General features: G+C 42.7%; 1 protein-coding gene across 5 annotated transcripts in view; it reads right to left on the reverse strand.

The window, feature by feature from the left end:
* The window catches only part of ABR (ABR activator of RhoGEF and GTPase), a 427,958-nt gene that overhangs the window by 85,441 nt on the left and 321,437 nt on the right, over positions 1–21,080 (reverse strand). For all 5 annotated transcript variants that reach the window (XM_069761141.1, XM_069761142.1, XM_069761143.1 and 2 more), the window contains 6 exons: positions 17,584–17,705; positions 16,463–16,631; positions 14,520–14,642; positions 8,411–8,486; positions 3,648–3,752; positions 2,589–2,663 (listed from right to left, as the gene is read on the reverse strand). In XM_069761141.1, coding sequence (XP_069617242.1) covers positions 2,589–2,663; positions 3,648–3,752; positions 8,411–8,486; positions 14,520–14,642; positions 16,463–16,631; positions 17,584–17,705 — 670 coding nt within the window. The remainder of the gene's footprint in view (positions 1–2,588; positions 2,664–3,647; positions 3,753–8,410; positions 8,487–14,519; positions 14,643–16,462; positions 16,632–17,583; positions 17,706–21,080) is intronic.

Genomic DNA, 21,080 nt, shown 5'->3' on the forward strand with positions numbered 1-21,080 from the left:
TTGACTGGAAATAAAGTGAGGAAGAGTTGCGCAGGTCGTCAGCCTCATTCTCTCATCCATGCCTATGGGGTCCCAGTGGCCAGAGCTAGTTGAGACAACTGGAGACCGGTGAGGTTGCAATGGATGGCCAGCAGCACCCTTTATGTGCCTTGCTGCACCCTCACAGCGCTGCATAACACTTTGCTGGGGAGCGCTTTTCTGTCCGTTAAAGCTTAGATGGTTTCGTCCACTGAATCCAGCCTTCACACGCATTGGTAGGCAAATCCTTAAACTCACTGTGGGCCTGAAAACAAATGGCTACCCTTACCTGGTTTGGACCGCCTGCCAAGGCTGTGTTCAATGGTGTTCCCACTGCCACATGCTAGCAGTTACTTGGAGGCACAGGCGAGAGTTGAGGACCAAAGATAGGAGAGCAGTCCTAAAAGGACACGGCAAGCCCTCCATCAGAGGTGCTACCTCTATCTGGACAGTCCATGAAGAGAAGGAAAGAGATGGATCCAGCACTTCAAATAAAATCCCAAGTTTTATTTAATTATTTAAAACATGATTCCAGAGAAAATTTCACCTGGTTATGAATAAGAAGCAACACTTTGAAACTAGTCAACCTTGATATTCAATTTCTCGTGGGACTTTCTCCTTGGATATCATATATAGCGATTGTTAAGTGTGAAATTTTCCCCTGGAATCATGTTTTAAAGAATTAAATAAAACTTGGGATTTTATTTGAAGTGCTGGATCCATCTCTTGCCTTTTCTTCATGGACTGCTTCCCCTTGGATTTTGGGATCCTTTGCACTCGGTGATAGGTGAGGTGATCATTTTTCTTTTCATTGTCTCTATCTGGACACCCCATGACTTATCCTGTGTATGAGAAGATCTCTTCAGATGGAAAATAAAATGAACTTTTATTAATTTTATCGGGCTCCGCATCAGTTTGGTTCTTCTAATACAAGTTGTATCAGTTAAAGCCATAGCAAAAAAATAAAAACTATAAACTTTTCCCTATATAAAGTGGTCAAAGAGTTAAGCATGTTCCTAAAAATAAGTACAATGCAAAAAAAGTGAATGTAGCTAAAATAAATAATTTATTGTGCAAAGCAATACCTCCCTCTGCATCATGTTCGCAGAAAGCAGTAATTAATACAAAGCAGCTAATGACTTTGGAGGCCGCCTCCACAACACATTAAGAAGAATGTAACTTTCTGATCCCAGGGAAGCGGGAGGACCACGGGGAGAAACCAAACAATACTCTAGTAAGAATATTCCTCAGCAGGAGACCAGCGCTCTTCTATCGGTAGCACACAGCTGCACACGTAAGTGCTTGGCTCTGCTGCTATGCGGCTGACGGATGTGGTCGATGTAGACCATGTTATTAATGGTGATACAGTATCAGGGCTGCTCGCTGGTGAACAACAGGAGAAACTCCGGAGACAATGGATCTACTTTTTATTAACTTTTGTATTGCTAAGGCTAAGTCAATATTGCATTTCTGCACTTAGCCAAAAATATGTCAGGAAAAGCTCCTGGGAAATACTTGAACATTCCCATGGGTCCCTGTTCACCAGAACATCTGGTCAGTGTGCGTCCGCATACCACTTATTAGAGAGCATAGGAAAGAGCATCACATTTTAAGCTCCTATATAGGGGGGGTCACCGCAAAAAAAAAAAAAACAACCAACAATCTGTATAACATGAGTTAAACATGTTTTTGCAGTGGGTCCTTATGGTGGGCTGATGCCGCTGCGCCCATCGAGACTGTGGTCACCGTTGGGCCCATACAGGCCCAGACCGGCCACAGGAAAACGGGTGAATCCTGCAGAGTCAATGTTATTGGGGGGCCCGTCTGACACTGGGCTTATAATAGAATATACCTGACAGTGACGCAAACACTGTGAATTTAACCTTATAAAAAAAATGTTGCTAGCATTTTTTTATTATTATTTTAGTGTTCTTTTAAGACGGTAAAACATTAGGGCTCATTCAGACATCAGGGAATTTACTCTAAGGTAAAAAAAAAAATTAAATAAAAAAACCCATTGATTTTCATTAGTGTTTTGGATCCGAGCATCATCAGTGTTTGGTTAAGGTGTCAGTTTTTACAATCAGAATTCTATAGTTTTTATCGTAGGATATCGTAGACTTGCATCAGCGACTCAAATCAAAATTGGATGCGTCTCCGTGACTTGGTGAGGTCCAGATACTCAAACATACAAACTACATATAGAAATGAGTCAAGAAAATTCGATGTTCGGATGAGCCCATGAGCTTTATTGATATTTGTGCTGGATCTTCTCTAAAACTGCCAGACAAAAAGATGGCAGCATGCTGAGCCGTATTCTCAGGTGAGGAGACGGAAACCCAACACACAGGTGTCAGCGGAGTCCGGCTTTTGTCACTGCTGCGAACAGAAACAAGGTACTAATAGTGACGATCTAAGAGGCCACACTTCATTAATAATACATATTTCAGGTCAATTAGAAATACAGAAGAAAACGTTGATTTACTACAAGACCACCTCCACATGAGATCAGCTTTTACACGGAACCAATACAAACAGATGAGCTCACGTCTCAGGACGGCAGGACTTACTGGCAGAGTGGTCGAAGCCTTTGGCAGAGTGAACGATCACATGCAGAAAACCGTACAGCCCAGAAGACTCGTCATCTAGGAGAAACATGGAGGCGTCAATGCAAAATGTACATTCAGAGAAAAAAACAGCACAATCAAGTCTTCTCTTACAGAAACTGCTTTACTACCAGACAGTTGATTCCGGATACGGACATAGGCTGCCGGGGGAAACATGCAGGCACTGGAATTTATGCTGCCGACTGGAAATATTTCCTTTCTTGTTGCACATTTTAAAGCACTACTCCACCGTTGTTGTTTTTATTTAAACAGGTTTCCCCACAAAAAAAAGTTGTTTTTCATCAACAGATCTCAGAATAACATATAATGCACAATTGAATGTGATTAAATAAAATATTCCTGTGCCGCGAGGTTAAATATCTTCGACAAATCCTAAAAAAAGCTCTGTCTAGGAGTGATGGAGTGAGTCCCATAGACAAGACGATGCGTGAAAGTGCATACATGACCGTCATTTCATTAACGAAGGGAACACAGACCCCCCCTGAATTGAATTTTGGCCATCTCTTTAAGAATGATTTCACATAGTTATTTTTTTGTTGGGGTACATGCTACATTTTTTTCTTTTAAACTAAAGCCAAAAGTGGATTTAAACAGAATGGGAAATATTTTAGTTTTTGCTGGATTTTGGTTCCGACTCATGAAAAAAAAAAAAAAAAAAAAAAGGTGTACGAAAAAATTCAGTGGCTAAAAACCACTACAAAATACTCAATAAAGTCTGAATGTTTTACAACTGTAGTCTGTTGCCACTTGGGACTATCTAAAAAAAAAAAAAGACAACCTCTCTACAGAGATGAACATCGGAAGTGCCTAAATTGCTTTTCTGCTTTGGAAAATGTGCAAAATCTCGTAATATTTCACTCAGAAAAGCAGGTAATGACGTCTCTAACATTTCTACTGTATGACTAAGTACCCTTGAAGAAAAAAAGGAAAATGTCAAAATACAACTTGCAGTGCCACACAGTGGTCAGAAGGTTGTACTACCGGCCAGCCGCAGTCGCTTACCATCTTTATTACTGATTATAGGCATGTTGTGAACGGTTCTCAGCTTGAAGCAGGATCCGGTGAGCACCTGGAGCTCCAAAGAACTGAGTGCAAAGGCTTGTAGATCTAAAATGAAATGAAACGAACAATTCAAAGCATGTCCACATGTACAAGTTTTGAGTTGCAATAATTCTGCGACACATCTGTGATAAAACAATCATGTGCTCCATTCAGATTTGATGCATATTTGTTGCACATTGCAAAGGGTGAAATCCGCAGGACAAATGAACATTTAAAAAAAAAAAAAAAAGAAACATTGCAGGTTAATTTCAGAAACAGATTTGGAAAAAAAATATAAAAAAAAAGCAACTAAATTGCAGCTATGAAAAACCTGCAATATATCTGGTTCACATTGTTCTAGAAAGAGCACTCTGCTTTTAATGGGGGTACCTCCCACTCTGTACATAATGGAATATTGGTGGGACTTTCAGCTGTCTCAGAACTAAGCCTGACCGTTGCACTGACAGATACAGGTCCCATTGTTGGGACCAACGTCTATATGTTCATGACACATCCTGTGGAGAGACCACGAGAAGCCCTTTAAGATGTAGTTAGGCTTTGCAGTCAAAGTTAATACTATTACAGTGGCATAACTGCAAAAGCTGGACCCATCCTGATGCATACGTCCTCCATCCTGGGCCCATCCTGGTATATATGTCCTCCATCCTGAGCCCATCCTGGTATATATGTCCTCCATCCTGGGATCTATGTCCTCCTCCCTGGGCCCATCCTGCTATATATATCCTCTATCCTGGGCCCATCCTGCTATGTATGTCCTCCATCCTGAGCCCATCCTGGTATACATGTCCTCCATCCTGGTATATATAATCTTCCATCCTGGTGTAGGTGTATACATTCTCCATCCTGGGACCTATGTCCTCCTCCCTGGGCCCATCCTGCTATATATATCCTCTATCCTGGGCCCATCCTGGTATATATGTCCTCCATCCTGAGCCCATCCTGGTATATATGTCCTCCATCCTGGGATCTATGTCCTCCTTCCTGGACCCATCCTGGTATATATATCCTCCATCCTGAGCCCATCCTGCTATGTATGTCCTCCATCCTGAGCCCATCCTGGTATATATGTCCTCCATCCTGGGACCTATGTCCTCCTTCCTGGACCCATCCTGGTATATATATCCTCCATCCTGAGCCCATCCTGCTATGTATGTCCTCCATCCTGAGCCCATCCTGGTATATAGGTCTTCCATCCTGGGACCTATGTCCTCCTTCCTGGACCTGTCCTGGTGTATATATATCCTCCATCCTGAGCCCATCCTGGTGCATATGTTCTCCATCCTGGGCCCATACCGATGGTATACGTGTCCTCCATCCTGGTATATATAATCTTCCATCCTGGTGTATACATCCTCCATCCTGGTATATATATATATATATATATATATATATATATATATATATATATATATATATATATATATATATATATATATATATATATATATATATATATATATATATATATCCTCCATCCTGGGCCCATCCTGGTATATATTTCCATCCTCATATATGTCTTCTGTTCTGCAGCTTTTCTTTAACGCATAAAAAATAAACAATTCCACTCACCTTCTCTAAGCTCCCCCTTCCTCTTCAGTAGCCGACAGCTCACAGGCAGTTCATGACACCATTGCCATGCCAGTGACTTGTATGCTGGCGTCAGCTGCTAGCCTCTGATTGGCTGTGGCATGTATTGTGGTGCAGGGACCCGGTGGGTCACAAACCGTTTTTTTTTTTTTTTAATTACTTATTTCAATAATTAAAAAACATGGCATGGGGACCCCTCTATTCTTGATAACCAGCCTTGCTGAAGGGGGACCTTGCAGGCACTGCAGGATTTTAAACCTTAGTGGTGTAATGTGTTGCTAATGGTTTTCTTGGTGACTGTGGTCCAAGCTGCCTTGATATAATTAACAAGTTCCCCCAGTGTAGTTTAGACTGATCTCTCACCTTCTTCATGATCAAAGATACCCCATGAAATGAGATTTTGCATGGTGCGCCAGATCGATGTCGATTGAGTGTCATTTTGTATTTCTTCCACTTTCTTACTATTGCACCAACAGTTTTCTCCTTCTCACCCAGCGTCTTACTTATGGCCTTGCAGCCCATTCCAGCTCTGTGCAGGTCTATGATCTTGTCCCTGACATCATTATAAAGCTCTTTGGTATTGCCCATGTTGTAGAGGTTAGAGTCTGACTCATTAATTGAGTCTGTGGACAGGAATCTTTTATAAAGGTGACTATGTAAGACAGCTGTCTTTAATACAGGTAACGAGTTGATTAGGAGCGTGTAACTGGTCTGTAGGAGCCAGAACTCTCAATGGCTGGTAGGAAATTAAATATTTATTTCCCCCACTGCATTACTGCGCATGCGCACTATGTCCCGGAACACAGCTAAATACTTCCGGGACATAGTGCGCCTGTGCATGCTCAGTAATGCTTTTCGGCTTTGCTTGCAGTTGGGCAAAGCATACTCCGCGTGCGCGCGGCAATATTGCATTGTGCACACGCGAACTATGGAGGGAACCTACTCAAATTCCTGAAAATATTGCAGACAGCTGGGAAGGATTGGGTGGAGGAAAGAAGACGAAACACCGCCCAACTGACCAGACACAGGGCATTTACATAGCCAATTTGAGGTGACAGATTCCCTTTAAAAACGTCAGCTCAACACGCAAAAAATAAGCCCTCACCCAACCCCAGATCACAAAAAATGGAGACGTTAAGAGCTTCGGAAAATTGCGCAATTTTTTTTTTTTTTTTTTTAAGTAAAGTTTGGAATTTGTTTTACCACTTAGATTAAAAATAACCTAGACATGTTTGGTGTCTATGAACTCGTAATGACCTGGAGAATCAAAATGGCCGGTCAATTTTAGCATTTAGTGAATCTAGCAAAAAAGCCAAACAAAAAACAAGTGTGGGATTGCACTATTTTGCAATTTCACCGCACTTGGAATTTTTTTTTCCCGTTTTCTAGTACACGACATGGTAAAACCAATTGTGTCTCTCAAAAGTACAACTCGTCCTGCAAAAAACAAGCCCTCACATGGCCAAATTGACAGAAAAATAAAGTTTTGGATCTGGGAAGAAGGGGTGCGAAAAATGAAAAAGAAAAAAATGAAAATACCCTGGGTCATAAAGGGGTTAAGGGGGTAAAGATCCGGGACAGTCCACAAAAAGTGGGAGGACAAACAAAACACATGAATTCTGATCAACTTCAAGCACCGATTAGAGAAGAATCAGTCAGGATTGGACCCAGGGTGAACAGAAGTCAGAAGGGACAACTCTGTAAATATGGAGTCTTTACATAAACTTGATGTGCTTGTCAATAAAGGTTCAAAAACTTCTAAAATCCTTATAAACCTTAGTAATGATAGAAACAGATGGCTAAGGCTTTGTTCACACGTTGCGTTTTTGCTGCGATTTTTTATGCTAATTTTAAGCAGTGTTTTACCGTGTTTTTGCAAACTGCAGTATGCCACTTTCAGCATTTTTGCAATGTTTTTTTTTCACCCAAAGAAAGCAATATTGTTCAAAAACGCAGCAAAAAATGCAGGTATCAGGTTTTGCTGCGTTTTTGGTGCAAAAACCTTAAGGAAATTGCATTATGATTTTTGGGGGGCACTAAACTATCAGCATTCACAAGAGACATCAAAAACAGAAAAACAAACCGCAGTGAAAACGCAACATGTGAACATAGACTAAGGGTGCTTTCACGTTGCTTTCTGTGTCACTGTAGGAGGGCATACATCCGCAATCCCCAGCAAAATGGGGTCCGGACGCATGCGCAGAGGGGCCAATATGCTGCAATGGTGATGGCAGAGCGAACGTGCCCTCTGCGCTTTTTTCGGGGGTTTACACCTACTGGAGGCGGACACCCAGAGGTAGTAGACTGCGTCTGAGTGTCCACCTCTTGTAGAGTGGACCTACACTCCAGAAATAAGTCACCACTGCAGTCTATTGGCCTCGCCGGCACAGGCGCCCGGACCCTGCAATGTGAAGGCAGCCTAAAAGATCTAAAAACACTAAAGCAGCAAACTGAAAACCAAAATTTGTGTCAGTCTCAAAACCTAAACCGTCCCAAGGCCTAAAACCAGAAGGGACTGCGGTCAATATGTAAACTAGCAGCATGGCTTTGTAGATAAACAGGAGATTTACCTGCAAAGCAATACGTTTATAGATGGAAGTGGTCACGTCCTGATGCCGTCCCTTGTGGCCTAAACCCTTAAAAACTTTATTCAAAAATGTGGACGGCAATAAATAAATGCAAAAAAAAAAAAAGGCACAAAAAAGAAAACTGCATTAAGACTATTAACAAACAAAAAGTTGCAAAAGAAGCAAAACTCGTCTCACCAATGACCAGAAACTCCCATTCTAATGCTGCACCGTTCCTCACCCGTCTCAATTCCCTCCTGCAGCCTTGAGCGTCTGGATTAGCTACTGCTGCCTGTGATTGGCTGCAGTGGTCACATTTTTCTGCTACAGGAAGTAAGGATTGTACGGGGGCCAAGTAGTATCAGAATGGCAGTGATGGGTGAGTAGTGCTTTTATTATAATTATTAACTCCTTCTTGGCCGTCTGTAATAATTTTTTACTGTTTGGACATGAAGTGAATCTTGGCGGTGATGCGCACATGTAACAAGGATGAAGCGGCGCAGTCCATCAGATCAGATAATGTCAGTGGGTTATACAGGAGGCTTTTACCTTTCTTCTGCAGCTTCTGAATGGCCTCCCTCCACTCCGACCTCTCATAATCTGATGATAACAGGAACAGATAGCTCTGAGGAGGAGAAGACCAAGATGACTGCATTATCTTACGCAATTTACTAGAGAGAGACATGGACAGAATGAATCATTTACAATACAGCACCTGACACAGAAGTCGAGGAAACCACATTACCTGACTATGTAACCCAAAGATCTTGGAGACGGTAACCAAAATTGCAGAATAATATGTATATTTTTCACTGTAAGGTACACCTGGACACACGTAGCCAAACCATACACTTTCCCGTGGTGGCCAATAACTGCATGATTTATTGGCAAAATTGCACAGCTTTTGGCCACCATGCACAGGCCGCATACATTCAGCCACACCGACTGGTCTTACCCTAAAATAAGAGTAGCAAAATCAACTTTTGCAGCAGTTTTGAGGCCTGCAGCCATTTTGGAGGGCTGCTTAGTTTTCTTTTTTTATACACTTCACACTTTTGATGTATGTTTTATCTCACTGGTGGCTAATATGAAGGGACATTTACCTATTTAGTTGTGTTACTTTCCTGGTGTGACTGCATTACATAGAATGGACGTTCAGGCAGGCATATGTGCTAAGCATGTAAAGTGTCGGAAGGGCGGCTGTGGACGTATAGAGTGCAATCACACTGGTCGATTATCCTGAATGACAGTTCCTAGGAGCACTCGCTTGCCAAAACTCATGCAGTGGAAAATGGCTGGAAAAACACTCATTCATTGGGTGGCTTAAAAATTGAAGCACGGCAGCACATAGTCCTGTGCGGAGAAGACTCCCGCTGCCGAGAACAATGGCAGCCGATGTGCACTAAGCATTCTATTACAGATCGTTCTGTGCCCCATTGGGACTCACAATCTAGATTCCTCATCGCTATGTCTTTGGAGTGTGGGAGGAACCGGAGAACCTCGAGGAAGCGCACACAATCATGGGGGGAACACACAAACTCCTTACAGATGTTGTCCTTGTTGGGATTGGAACCCAGTGCTGCAAGGCTGCAGAGCTAACCACTGAGCCACCATGCTGCCCAGGTTAAACACGCTGATTGGCACACATGACTGTTTAAGACTTTACAGGGGGTCTGTCGCCCAAAAACTGAACTTGAACCATTTAGGCTTTCATATAGGGGACTTTGCCCCAGGGCTGAGGAGTTGGAGTCTTGGAAATTGATGCGTCGGAGGTTTGGCTTACCGACTACACAGACCAGCTTAGTCCCAATAAAAATTTATACTGTTACTGTAGATTTTAGCAAATGTGTTTTATAGAAAGTCTCCTGTGTATAGCAGCCACTCGCTGCACATAGGATGACACCCGGCATGGTGTGGCCGCTACGGCACAAGAGAGGTATGAGAACGTGACACACAATGTGCACATGCCTACAGTGTGAGCTCTCTCCTCCCACTCCTGTCAGCTTCGGCCACTGCTGCTTTGTAATTTTGTGTGCAGCAAGTGGCCATTACACACAGGAGAGGGATGAACACTCATCCCTGCAAACCCTGACACTGCTATGCAGTCGCTCAGCCGCTCTGGTGTCCGTGTATGCATGGCTGGTGTGTTAGATCTGGAAGCGCTCCAAAGAGAGCACCATGATGAGACAGGTGGAGTACTGTAACTTGGGGGCAGAAAGATGCAACAGGCCCTTGGCATTGAAGCCCCCTCATTTACAAATGTAATAAAATATATTTTCTATATAACACATTTACTAAAATCTACAGTACCAGCATGATTTTTATGGGGGCTTAGTTGCCTGTATGAAGGTCTAAACAGTTTAATTTCAGTTTTGGGGGTGACAGACCTCTTTTAACATCACAAGTCAGCAAGTGTCTAGATCAGCACACAGTGCAACTTATTTACATGACAATATTGTCGCATTTCTGCTCAAATACAGACGGACTCAACACAAGTAAACATGTTGGGATGCCCCATGTTAAATGAGTTTTCTAAAGTGGTTTCTTCAGGAGCGCACCGCCACTGTCTCCTGGCTTCCTGCTTTGCAAGGGGGTGGTGCACACTTGACGATTGACAGTTCAGACCAGCGGCATTGTTATCTATAAATGCAATTAATAATTTGCCACTAGTGTAAACTAATGTAGCCAATTACCATCTACTGAACTGTACTAACCTAGAAATGAATGAGAAACCACTAACTACTAAAACGTCCCTTCACTTAGGCCACTCAGAACCAGGCAATTTTTCATGATTTAATTTTTTCCTCCCCTTCTTGGAAAAGCCATATCTTTTGTATTTTTCAGTCAATATAGCCGAATGAAGGCTTGTATTTTGTGGGATGAGTTTTAGTTTTGAATTAAACCAATCACTTCACATATCTTAACATATCGAAAAATGGGAACAAAATTCCAAGAAGGGTGAAAACAATATAAATTAGCCATTTTATTAATTTTTTTGGGGAGGGGGGAAGATGGGGTTGGTTCTTATTACAGCATTCATTTTACAGAAAAAAAATTACCTGGCAAAATAATTCTCCAGGTGAGTATGATCATGTCAATATTAAACTTATGAGGGCTTTTTTGTTGTATTTTTATTTTAGTAGTTAAAAAAAGATTTGTTTTCTAAATCCGTAACTGTTCTATTTTTCTGTCCATAGATTTGTGCAACACGTTTTTTATGTGGTGAGCCGCAATTTGCATTTGGGTTAATTTTACACATTTGGTTTTCACAGTTTTCACATTTGGCTCCTCTATCGCATATCATTACTCTTTCGGACTTTAATAGTCCTGGGGGTCTTACAGTAGACTCCTTGTGATCTGGATAGAGTTTACGATCCTGCAAGGTCCCCCCTCTTTTCTCTGCGATCACGTCATTCAGATGAGTCTTCGGAGCTGGCCGCTCTGTTCCTTCAGACCTTTTTCCTTATTACAATCAAGGCAAGGTTGTCCTCCGGCCGTCCCCGTCCCTTGTTACCATGGTGGTATCGTACTCCCACTGTTACGAGGGCATCGTTCATCCCTCATCTCTTTCGGCAACGGTCCAGAAAACGGAAGGGGGTCCCCATACCCTGGACAATGTGAGTGCCCTGAGTAGGTACGTGTCGAGGACGGCATCCTTCTGGAGGATGGACACTTCATTTGGGCTTCCTGACGGTTACAGGAAGGGCTTAGCCGTTTCTTCGGCCATGTTAGCCTGGTGGATTCTTTACACCATCCAGAAGTCCTTATGTGTTAGACGTCAGCCTATTTTCACTCCACTCGGTCGATCGAGGTTTTTTGGGTTCTAGACACCAGGCATCAGCAAAGCACATCTGTCAGCTTTGCGGGTTCGTCCAGTCCGCGTGCACCCTTGAACCACTATATTTCCCAGACTATCGCAGACGTGAGTCTGGGCAGGTGCACTCAGCAGGCCGCGGTGGCGCACTTGTATGTAGCGTTACACAGGGCCTGATCTGATGTTGTCCCCACCCAGGGACTGCTTTGGGACATCCCACGGTGGCTCAGTGGATTGCCCTGTAGCCTTGCAGCGCTGGAGTCCTGGGCTCTAATCCCACCTTGGACAACATCTGCAAGGAGTTCGTATGTTCTCCCCGTGTTTGAGTGGGTTTCCTCTGGATACTCCAGTTTCCTCCCACATTCCAAAGACATACTGATAGGGAATTTAGATTGTGAGCCCCAACGGGGACAGTGATAATAATGTGTGCAAACTGTAAAGCGCGGCGGAATATGTTAGCGCTATATAAAAATAAAGATTATTAAAGATTATTATTTTATATTTTCATAGTGGAGACTTTTAAGGATGCGGCACTACCAAAAAGATTTCTTTTTTTGTTCATTTTTTAATTGGGAAAAGGGAATCAAATTTTTATATTTTGTCTTAACATTTTTAAAATTATTTATTAAATTAATTTTCACTTCATTTTTTAGCCTCCCTCAGCGAACTGAATCTGTTTGATCACTTGATTGCTTTTATTATTTACTGCAACTGTTCAGTATTGTAGTATTTAGTGAAATTGACAGTCTCCTGCGGAAATAATAAGGCAGCAACTGCATTGTTACACGAGTGCACCGACAACTTAACCATTGAGAATGTACTGTCAGTGATCGTCAGAGGCATCTAAATGGTTAAACAGCAGAAATTGGCGCTACCGTAGCAGCGATCCAAGACCTAGTTGTTGCTGTTAAGAGGCAGATGCCGGCTGTATGATGCAGCCGACATCTACCTTGGATGGAGCAGGCCAAGAACCTGGGCCTGCTCCAGACTCGCACAAACTGATGCTGACTAGTGATGAGTGAGTGTGCTCGGATACGGTGTTATCAGAGTATCGTGGGTGCCCCAGTAATATGTTCAAGTCCCCGCGGTTGCATGATTCACATCTGTTAAGACAGCTGCGACACATGGGGATTGCCTAACAAACAAGCACAATCCCCACATGTGTTGAGGCTGTCTAACAGCCACGAATCATGCAACCGCGGCGACTCGAAAATATTACAATCTGGCTTCCGACCCCATCACTCAACTGAAACTGCCCTAACTAAAGTCACCAATGACCTACTAACCGCCAAGAGCAAGCGACACTATTCTCCTGGACCTGTCTTCTGCTTTTGACACTGTGGACCATTCCCTCCTGCTACAGATTCTATCATCTCTTGGCATCATAAACGTGGCCCTATCCTGGATCTCGTCATATCTAACAGACCAAACTTTCAGTGTCTCCCTCTCCCACACCACCATCTCGCCCCTTGTCTGTCGGTGTTCCTCAAGGCTCAGTTCTAGGACCCCTACTCTTCTTCATCTACACCTTCGGCCTGAGACAGCTCATAGAATCCCATGGTTTGCAGTATCATTTCTACGCTGCTGATACGCTGATCTACTTATCTGGACCAGACCTCGCCACCTTACTTACCAAAATCCCACAATGTCTGTCTGCTATCTCGGCCTTCTTTTCTGCTCGCTTTCTAAAACTGAACATGGACAAAACATAATTCATCATCTTTCCCCCATCTCACTCTACCAGACCTATCCATCAATGTTAATGGCTGATCACTGATGTTAATGGTTAATGGCTGATCACTTTCCCTAGTACCGCATGCTCAGTGCCTTGGGTGATCCTCGACTCTGCCCTAGCCACATATCCAAGCCCTCGACTCCTCCTGCAGTGTCAAACTCAAAAATATTTCCTGGATCCGCGCATTCCTCGACAATGAAACCACAAAAACACTCGTGCACGCGCTTATCTCCCGCCATGACTACTGCAACCTACTACTCTCTGGTCTCGCCTCTAGCACCACTCCAATCCATCCCACACTCTGCTGCCCGACTAATATATGAATTTATATTTGCAGTTTTAAAGAAAACTTTCACCCTAGTCTCTACGATTGCACTCACGTTGCCTAGTGCGGGTTTTGCAGGACCACATGGTGAGCCCAATGATTGGTGTTACCAGTTGGAAGCTTTAAAAAGGATCATGGACACAACCTTCAACTACTGAAAATCAAAGTAAACGTTGCGCCACGTGTTACTTTCCAGAGCTGCTTATGTGAATCACACATGCCAAGATGAAAAGTTGACGACTCCTTTAAGGATTATAATCCCCTATAAGAATGCATGCAAGAATAAATGTGAATTACTTTCTAGCCACGAGTTCCTCTTATTACTTACAAAGACATTTCTTTAGCTATTTCAGTTTTCCGGAAACATACCGCCAGCTGAACTGCTCAATACAACAACATGGGGTCTGGAGCAAAAACGAGCTCTTTGAACGTTTGGCTATAAAGCAATATGTCCTTGTAATTTGGACTCAAAGGCAAAGAGTGGGTTTAAAGCCAAATCAGTGGAAGTTGTGTGTGGAGCTCACATGGCTCCCACGCATTTGTTCCCCCGGCGTCCTGACTCACTCCTTACATCAGACACTGCAGAAATCCCCTCCTGGCATCATCCTCTCCATATCGAAAATGTTCAAAGTATGCAAATAACCAGTGTCGTCTTTCCTCAATTCCCGAGTGGGAAAACCAAAGCAGATTCCTATTTGTATCTCGCATACAATACTGGCTTGATCTAGCGTCCCAGAGGGGCGATACAGCTGCCAGCTGCGGGCAACCCACGACTACGGCTTACCTTGCCATTCTTGTTCTGGATTCGGAAAGGAATAGTAGGGGAGAAGAGAAGAAGCCAGGATTCATACTCAAACATCTTCTTCTTCAGTCTTTCTATAGCACGACTTGATCCTTTATTGGACTTCTGCAGATATAAAGACAGCAGTGAGACAGTGGGCACACAGGAGGACAACAAAGATCAGAAATACCCTGTCAGTGCTGGTCAGAAACAAAGTCACTAAAAACAAATAATCAACTAAAGTGATACAATTTACATTAAAAGTTAAGCTTTTCCTTCGCATAGAATTTACATCTATTATCAACAGTATTAATATTCTAAATGTTATGTAATATTATTGTATCACATGTTTTGTACTGAATACATAAGTTATTCCCTATCAATAGGAAAACAGATAACTTGTTGACTGCTGGAGGTCCGATCACTGATTGAGTGTTGTTTGCATTCTCCATCTCTGCAGATTCCATCTGTATCGGAGCAGAGTCCGTTCTTCGGATCGATGAGGGACCAATAAGTAGGTTTCTCAAACAGCAAGGTTCTCCCTAGGTTTTGGTCAGGCAGTTTTCATAGAAATAATCTTTTGTAGTATAATCTTTTCTACGGATGCAGGAGTATTTAGTTAAGCAACATAATTGAAATTAACAGTTCTGACCACATTTTAATTAGTGATGAGCAAAAGTGCTCAAATAACTTTTACACGCTCGCTCGGGTACTATCCAAGCATCTGGGTGTGCTCGTATATTATGTTCGTGTCCCTGTGGCTGCATGATTGGCGGCTGTTAGACAGCCTCAACATATGTGGGGATTGCCTGTCTAACAGCCGTAAATCATGCTGCCGCAAGGACTCGAACATGATATACGAGCACACCCAGATAGTCGGATAACACCCGAGTGTGCGTGTATAAGACGTTATCCAAGAACGCTCGCCAATCACTAAATCTACTGTATTAACGGGACAAGCATTTACCGCAAAAAATTTTAGATAATTTTTAATTTACGTATTATCTTCTACTCTGGGTGGTGAGGCCCCAGCAGACCCCAGCAAACTTTTAATAAGCTCTGCCCCATCACATTGATAGGGGACATATAATTTGCACAACCCCTTTAAGTTCATGTACACACTTTACTGTTTTGATACCTTTTGTGTGTCGTTTATGAAGATTAGGCCAGACAGTCATAAATGCTCTTCTTAGTTTTGAGAGTACTCGTCTCCAGCCCGGAAATGTCCATTTTAGTAATTACTTTCATTCACCCAAAAAAATAAAAAATTCTGGAGCATTTTTTCTGATAACTAGCAATTGTGCCATTCCTCCTGAACATTTATGAACACAATCAGAGCTGGGTGTTCCCATTCTCCTTGTTATCAGTTGAGGGGTGAACCAAACAGCAAATGCGGGGACAGAGTCAGACCGTCTATTTCTAGGCGGAATAATAGAGGATCGGCACAGAAACATACGCTCTATGATTTTATGGAAGTATCTACTAATATCAGATTTGATTGTTCCCAGGTTTATAGGACATAGCTAATCCGCTGGTAAAGACCTCCGAAAATACTATTTTACACTTTGCTCTCATGACAGCTTCGGATCCACAGTAATTTACCTTTCGCCCCTTATATGTGGGCAGCACGGTGGCGCAATGGTTATAACTACAGCCTTGCAGCGCTGGGGTCCTGGGTTCTAATCCCACCCAGGACAACATGTGCAAAGAGTTTGTATGTTCTCTCCGTGTTTGCGTGGGTTTCCTCCGGGCACTCCGGTTTCCTCCCACATTCCATACTGATAGGAATTCTAGATTGTGAGCCCAATCGGGGACAGTGATGATAATGTGTGCAAAACTGTAAAGCGCTGCGGAATATGTTAGCGCTATATAAAAATAAAGATTATTATTATTATTATATGTAAAAGGTGAGATTGTAATAAAAGAGCTTTAATTGATCCACTGACCTTTTCTTTTTGGATCTCACTTTTCAGAACGGATATCTTTGCTTTCATCTCCTCTATCTCATGGTCAGGTGGGGCGTGAAGCTGTGGAATGGGCTCCGACTCCTCCACGGTGGGGAACACCAGATCGGCCAGGGGGATGTACCACTTACAATCATACTGCTGGTGTTTCCTGTAAAAAAAAAATACAAAAAAAACAATCAATAAATTGTGATGATACTTTTTACAACTGAAAAAAAATGTTCTTTCAGTGATGAAATCCAAGTAGCTGTAAAAAAACAGCAAAAAGAAAAATAAACCTCATGTTGATGTCCGCAGTACAGCACGTGAATGCTTAGGCGCCGTTTGGCTGCAGCAGTCATGTAGCGGATACTACACGTCAGCGCTGACAATCTCTATACAAGTATCACAGGGAACCAGCTGGTGCAGCGGCAAAGGATCCGGGGGAAAGAGGCGAGTGCGGATTCTTAGATTTTAGAACATGGTCTACTCCCTTTTCTTCAGCTCAAGCACCCAGACACCAGTATAAGTCACTAACTCCAGTTACGGCACAAGGATGATGCCACATTGAGCCCAGAGGCAGGTGACAGAGGCGAAACTATCAGTGCCAGCTGTACTTAGCGGGTGCCAACACTTCAAAAACTTAATTATCACATCTTAGCAGATTTCTCATGCCACTGTAAACTGGGCACAAAACGCGAGCAACATTGTTGGGAACAAAAGGACATATGTTGGTAACTGCAGGAAATAAATTATAACTGGCGTCACACCTTCTCGGCGGAGTGTTGCTGGCTTTTACATGGCACATGGTTGGCAGCAGTGGACAGAGTTTTCCAAGGCACATAAATAAACTTATTAAAAAAATGCCGTAAGAAGCACATAAACGTGTTGGTCTTTGTAGGAGCGCTGTACAGAGCAAGGTGGTGAACACAGAAAAAACACAAGATGCAGTTTGCTCACAGTGGGAATAATGTAACTGCCAATGAAGGTGGAGAAAAACAATGCAGGATAAATGGCGCTGACTACATCTACATGCTGTACTCTGCCAAATACCGGCCTGACAATGGATGTGCTCCCAGAATAAAACGCTCATATACTCCCACACTGCTCTACATTTCACCTACCCAACAGTCGCCTTCTTGAGTTTGGCACAAAGCAAGAGGTCTGTAAACAAGAAAAGATGCCGCAGTTTTCGGGAGTTTTCTGAAAGTTCAACCAAGAAGCCATCTTTTACCAGTTGACGGGTCTGAAAAATAAACCAAAATTCAAATAGTACCATACAAATGCATAGGTCCCATGCTTGATTTGCACCACATAACAGAAAAAGACATGATCCGTAGTTACCGAATACATGAGAACTTTTCATGCACAGTTCTCCAGCTAGAAATAATATATATTATAGAAGCTATAAGTAATTGATATGAGATCAGTAGGAATTCAACATCCGGCCTCCCCCAAGCTCCAGCTGCGTCTGTGAACACTGGATGGAGCTGCGCTATACTGCTCCGAGTAGAGTGTAGCAGCCGCTGCCAGGTCCTGCAGGATTCTTCTTCCTATTGTTTTGAAAGTGTTGCGGGTTCTGCACAACAGCTCTTACTTTCTTGAAGGGGTAGCAGCCACTGCTGGGTACTGAAGACCAGCTCCTACTTTCTTAAATGTATAGCAGCCATTGCAGAACAGCTCCTTATTCTCCGGTATAGTTGATGTTCTGTGATACCCAGGAGCGGCTGCTACATACTGAATAGAGCGGCGCATTATAGCTCCATCCACTGTTTACATCCAACCATCATTGCTTCTAACAGCTAACAATGGGGATGCCGGGAGCCCCTCTGTTCTGATATCGATGCCCTATCCGGGGTGACCAGTTAAAACGTTTACAGTAAAACTGTACTGGAGGTAACACAATGAGGGTCAGATTGACCACTACTATCAAATGGTTTGATAACCTAAACTTACGATATTGTATCGGTAAACTTATCATTATCACCAGGTTTGGACGATAGTCCAATTTGTGTGGGGGGCCCCAACAGATTATGTCGGGAGAGAAAAAGAACTGGAATGTTGCATTTTGGACATCTGATCCTTTTTTGTTGGAAGAGATAAGATGCCGCCATAGATGTCTGGCAGCGGCTCTATCAGAGATCACAGGGGCGGTTCACAGAATAGCGCTCCTGTGTATGGGAGTCAGGAAAGATACCTGCTGGCTAAATGATTGGTCGAACCGTAATGTGACCGACAGCTGCGTAAAGTGTATTGGGAAGGTCTAAACACCAGTCTTAAAATACGAACTATGTATCATAGTGTCTCGTGCGGTTTGATAAAATTGGCTCATTATTAGTCACTTGTGCCCAATTTTACATCACATTGATTGGCTTCGTTTACGATAATATTTTGGAGAGGTTTTGATGCATACTGTTCTATTTTAAGTCACAGTCTCTCTAGAAATGGATATGTACTGGCCACGTGGATTTTATGGAAAGGCTTAGACATTTAATATACAGTACTTGTAGCCTCTTAGATTGTTTCTCCTATGTAAACTGAACAATTCCAGTTTTGTAAATCGGGGTAATACATTTCAATCAGCCCCATACACGTCCTAGGTGTCTTTACCTCTAGCTCGCCTATAATACTTCTCATATTCACAGGTCTAAACTGCATCATCCAGCCAAATGGTCAGGGAGGGAATGCCGCCTACTTCCTGAACACGTGGCTGTGCAGCAGCTACCTGACACTGAATTTGCCCAATAATTGGAAGTCAATACTCACTTACTGGACTTTTGTAACAAGTAAAAAGAAAAAAAAAAAACAAATTTAGTCTTCAAGCCAACTTTTTTTTTCTGTCCAAGTAAACACATGCTATGAAACTTATTTTGGGACAATTGTAATTGCACGCATATGGCAAGGCATTAAAATGGTTACATAGAGAGCAAGGAGGGCAGATTTTTGATGAGACAATTAAGACTCGCTCTTTGCACTATAAAACATTATCATTATCCTCAGCGTTCTCCGAATGAGCCGCATTGTCAGCAGATGCACAGCTGTCTGATTCAACGTCTGTGAGTGTGTGTGGCGAAGACGCCACATTGTAGAGAGGCTGGAACAATGGAGCATTTAATATAGACTGTTTAATGTTACATTATTAATTTAAAAGGGCTGCCTATCACCTTTCCTGAACTTCACAGATTTCAAGAAGATTTCTGCATTACAATTTTAACCAGACATGTCCGTACATTCAATCTACAGATGTGAATGGAACCAAATACACATGTATACAATGATCTAGCCAGTTCTCTAACAGGCAAAAGTAAAGAGCTGTGCTTTAAATTCCACATTTTAATAACTGCCCCCAAAACATGTATAACCAGCTCTGGGGATATAGAGCCCAAGGCAGATTACAGCCTGGTCTACCTGCAAAATGTGGGGGAACATGTAAAATACTATGTCTGCCGCAGTGCCGATTGACTGATCTGAAAAAAGAAAATATTGACACAATATCTGCCACCAAATGATTGATCCTTTCACTACTTTGAGAAAGTTAAACTGACCACATGATGAAATACTGGCGGCAGAGCTGAATAAAACGTAGTTTTTAAAAAAAAAGTTATTTCTCCTCTCCATTGCGGAGATATTCACTTGTAAAGTTTAGGTTATAATTTATGTTACAGTTCATCTGGGCGTGACCTGAGATTTGTCCTTGGGGGCGTGCACTTCTTCCCAGGCATGAAGTTGACCAATCGTAAGCAGGCAGCCCCACAAAGAGAAAAGAACACACCCTCTTCTCCTAACTGACCTCTGAATCTACTGTGCAAAGCTGAGATATGTATCATTACAAACACTTCCAGAGCTCATTTGAGAGCAGTCAGTTCAGGGGGAGGGAGAGAGCTGACAGCACTGTGAGATAAGATCTGGAAGTGTTTGTAACAATACATAACTCATTACACCTGTAGCCACAATCCAGATGTTAATAGCCCATATGCAATACTAATATAAACACATAGTCATATTGTATAAAGAAATTACAGGGCAAAGTAGAGCAGTAAGGTAATAACTTTATTACACCATAATAATAGCATGACAGAGCACAAAGTGAGGAAGCACATAAAAGCCTTGTGCAGTGGGGGAAGCAGGGAGACCTATAAGCAGCATACATGGCAAATTAAGGGCATACCTAGTAAACCTGCAATACGTTCCGCACAAGTATAAATGAACATATGGAGGTAACCATGCCGCCTTGAAGATGTCAAAATAGGACCGGCTGACAGAAATAAATAGTATAAGTATAACTGAGGTGGAAGGTCTGGCGTGGGATGGATCATCTATCCATACACCAAGCAGTACACAGATATTACTAGGAACTAGATCATGAAAGCAGCCATAGATCTGCTCACTATATACCAGGTACTGAGTAATCAGTGATGAAGTAGACATGCAGGGGACCAGGGACCCACTGTGCCTGCTGTGTGTTTCACTAGAAATGATTAGTCTGGGAGGACGTTTCTAGCTAAATGGGTGACCTGGTTCCCTGCATGTCTACTTTTTAATCACTGATTTCTCAGTACCTGGTATACATCAAGGAGATTTATTTTACTTGCTTATGGCTACTTTCATCATCTAGTTTCTA

The sequence above is a fragment of the Ranitomeya imitator genome, chromosome 3 (assembly GCF_032444005.1).
Source record: "Ranitomeya imitator isolate aRanImi1 chromosome 3, aRanImi1.pri, whole genome shotgun sequence".
In the NCBI taxonomy this organism is placed as follows: domain Eukaryota; kingdom Metazoa; phylum Chordata; class Amphibia; order Anura; family Dendrobatidae; genus Ranitomeya; species Ranitomeya imitator.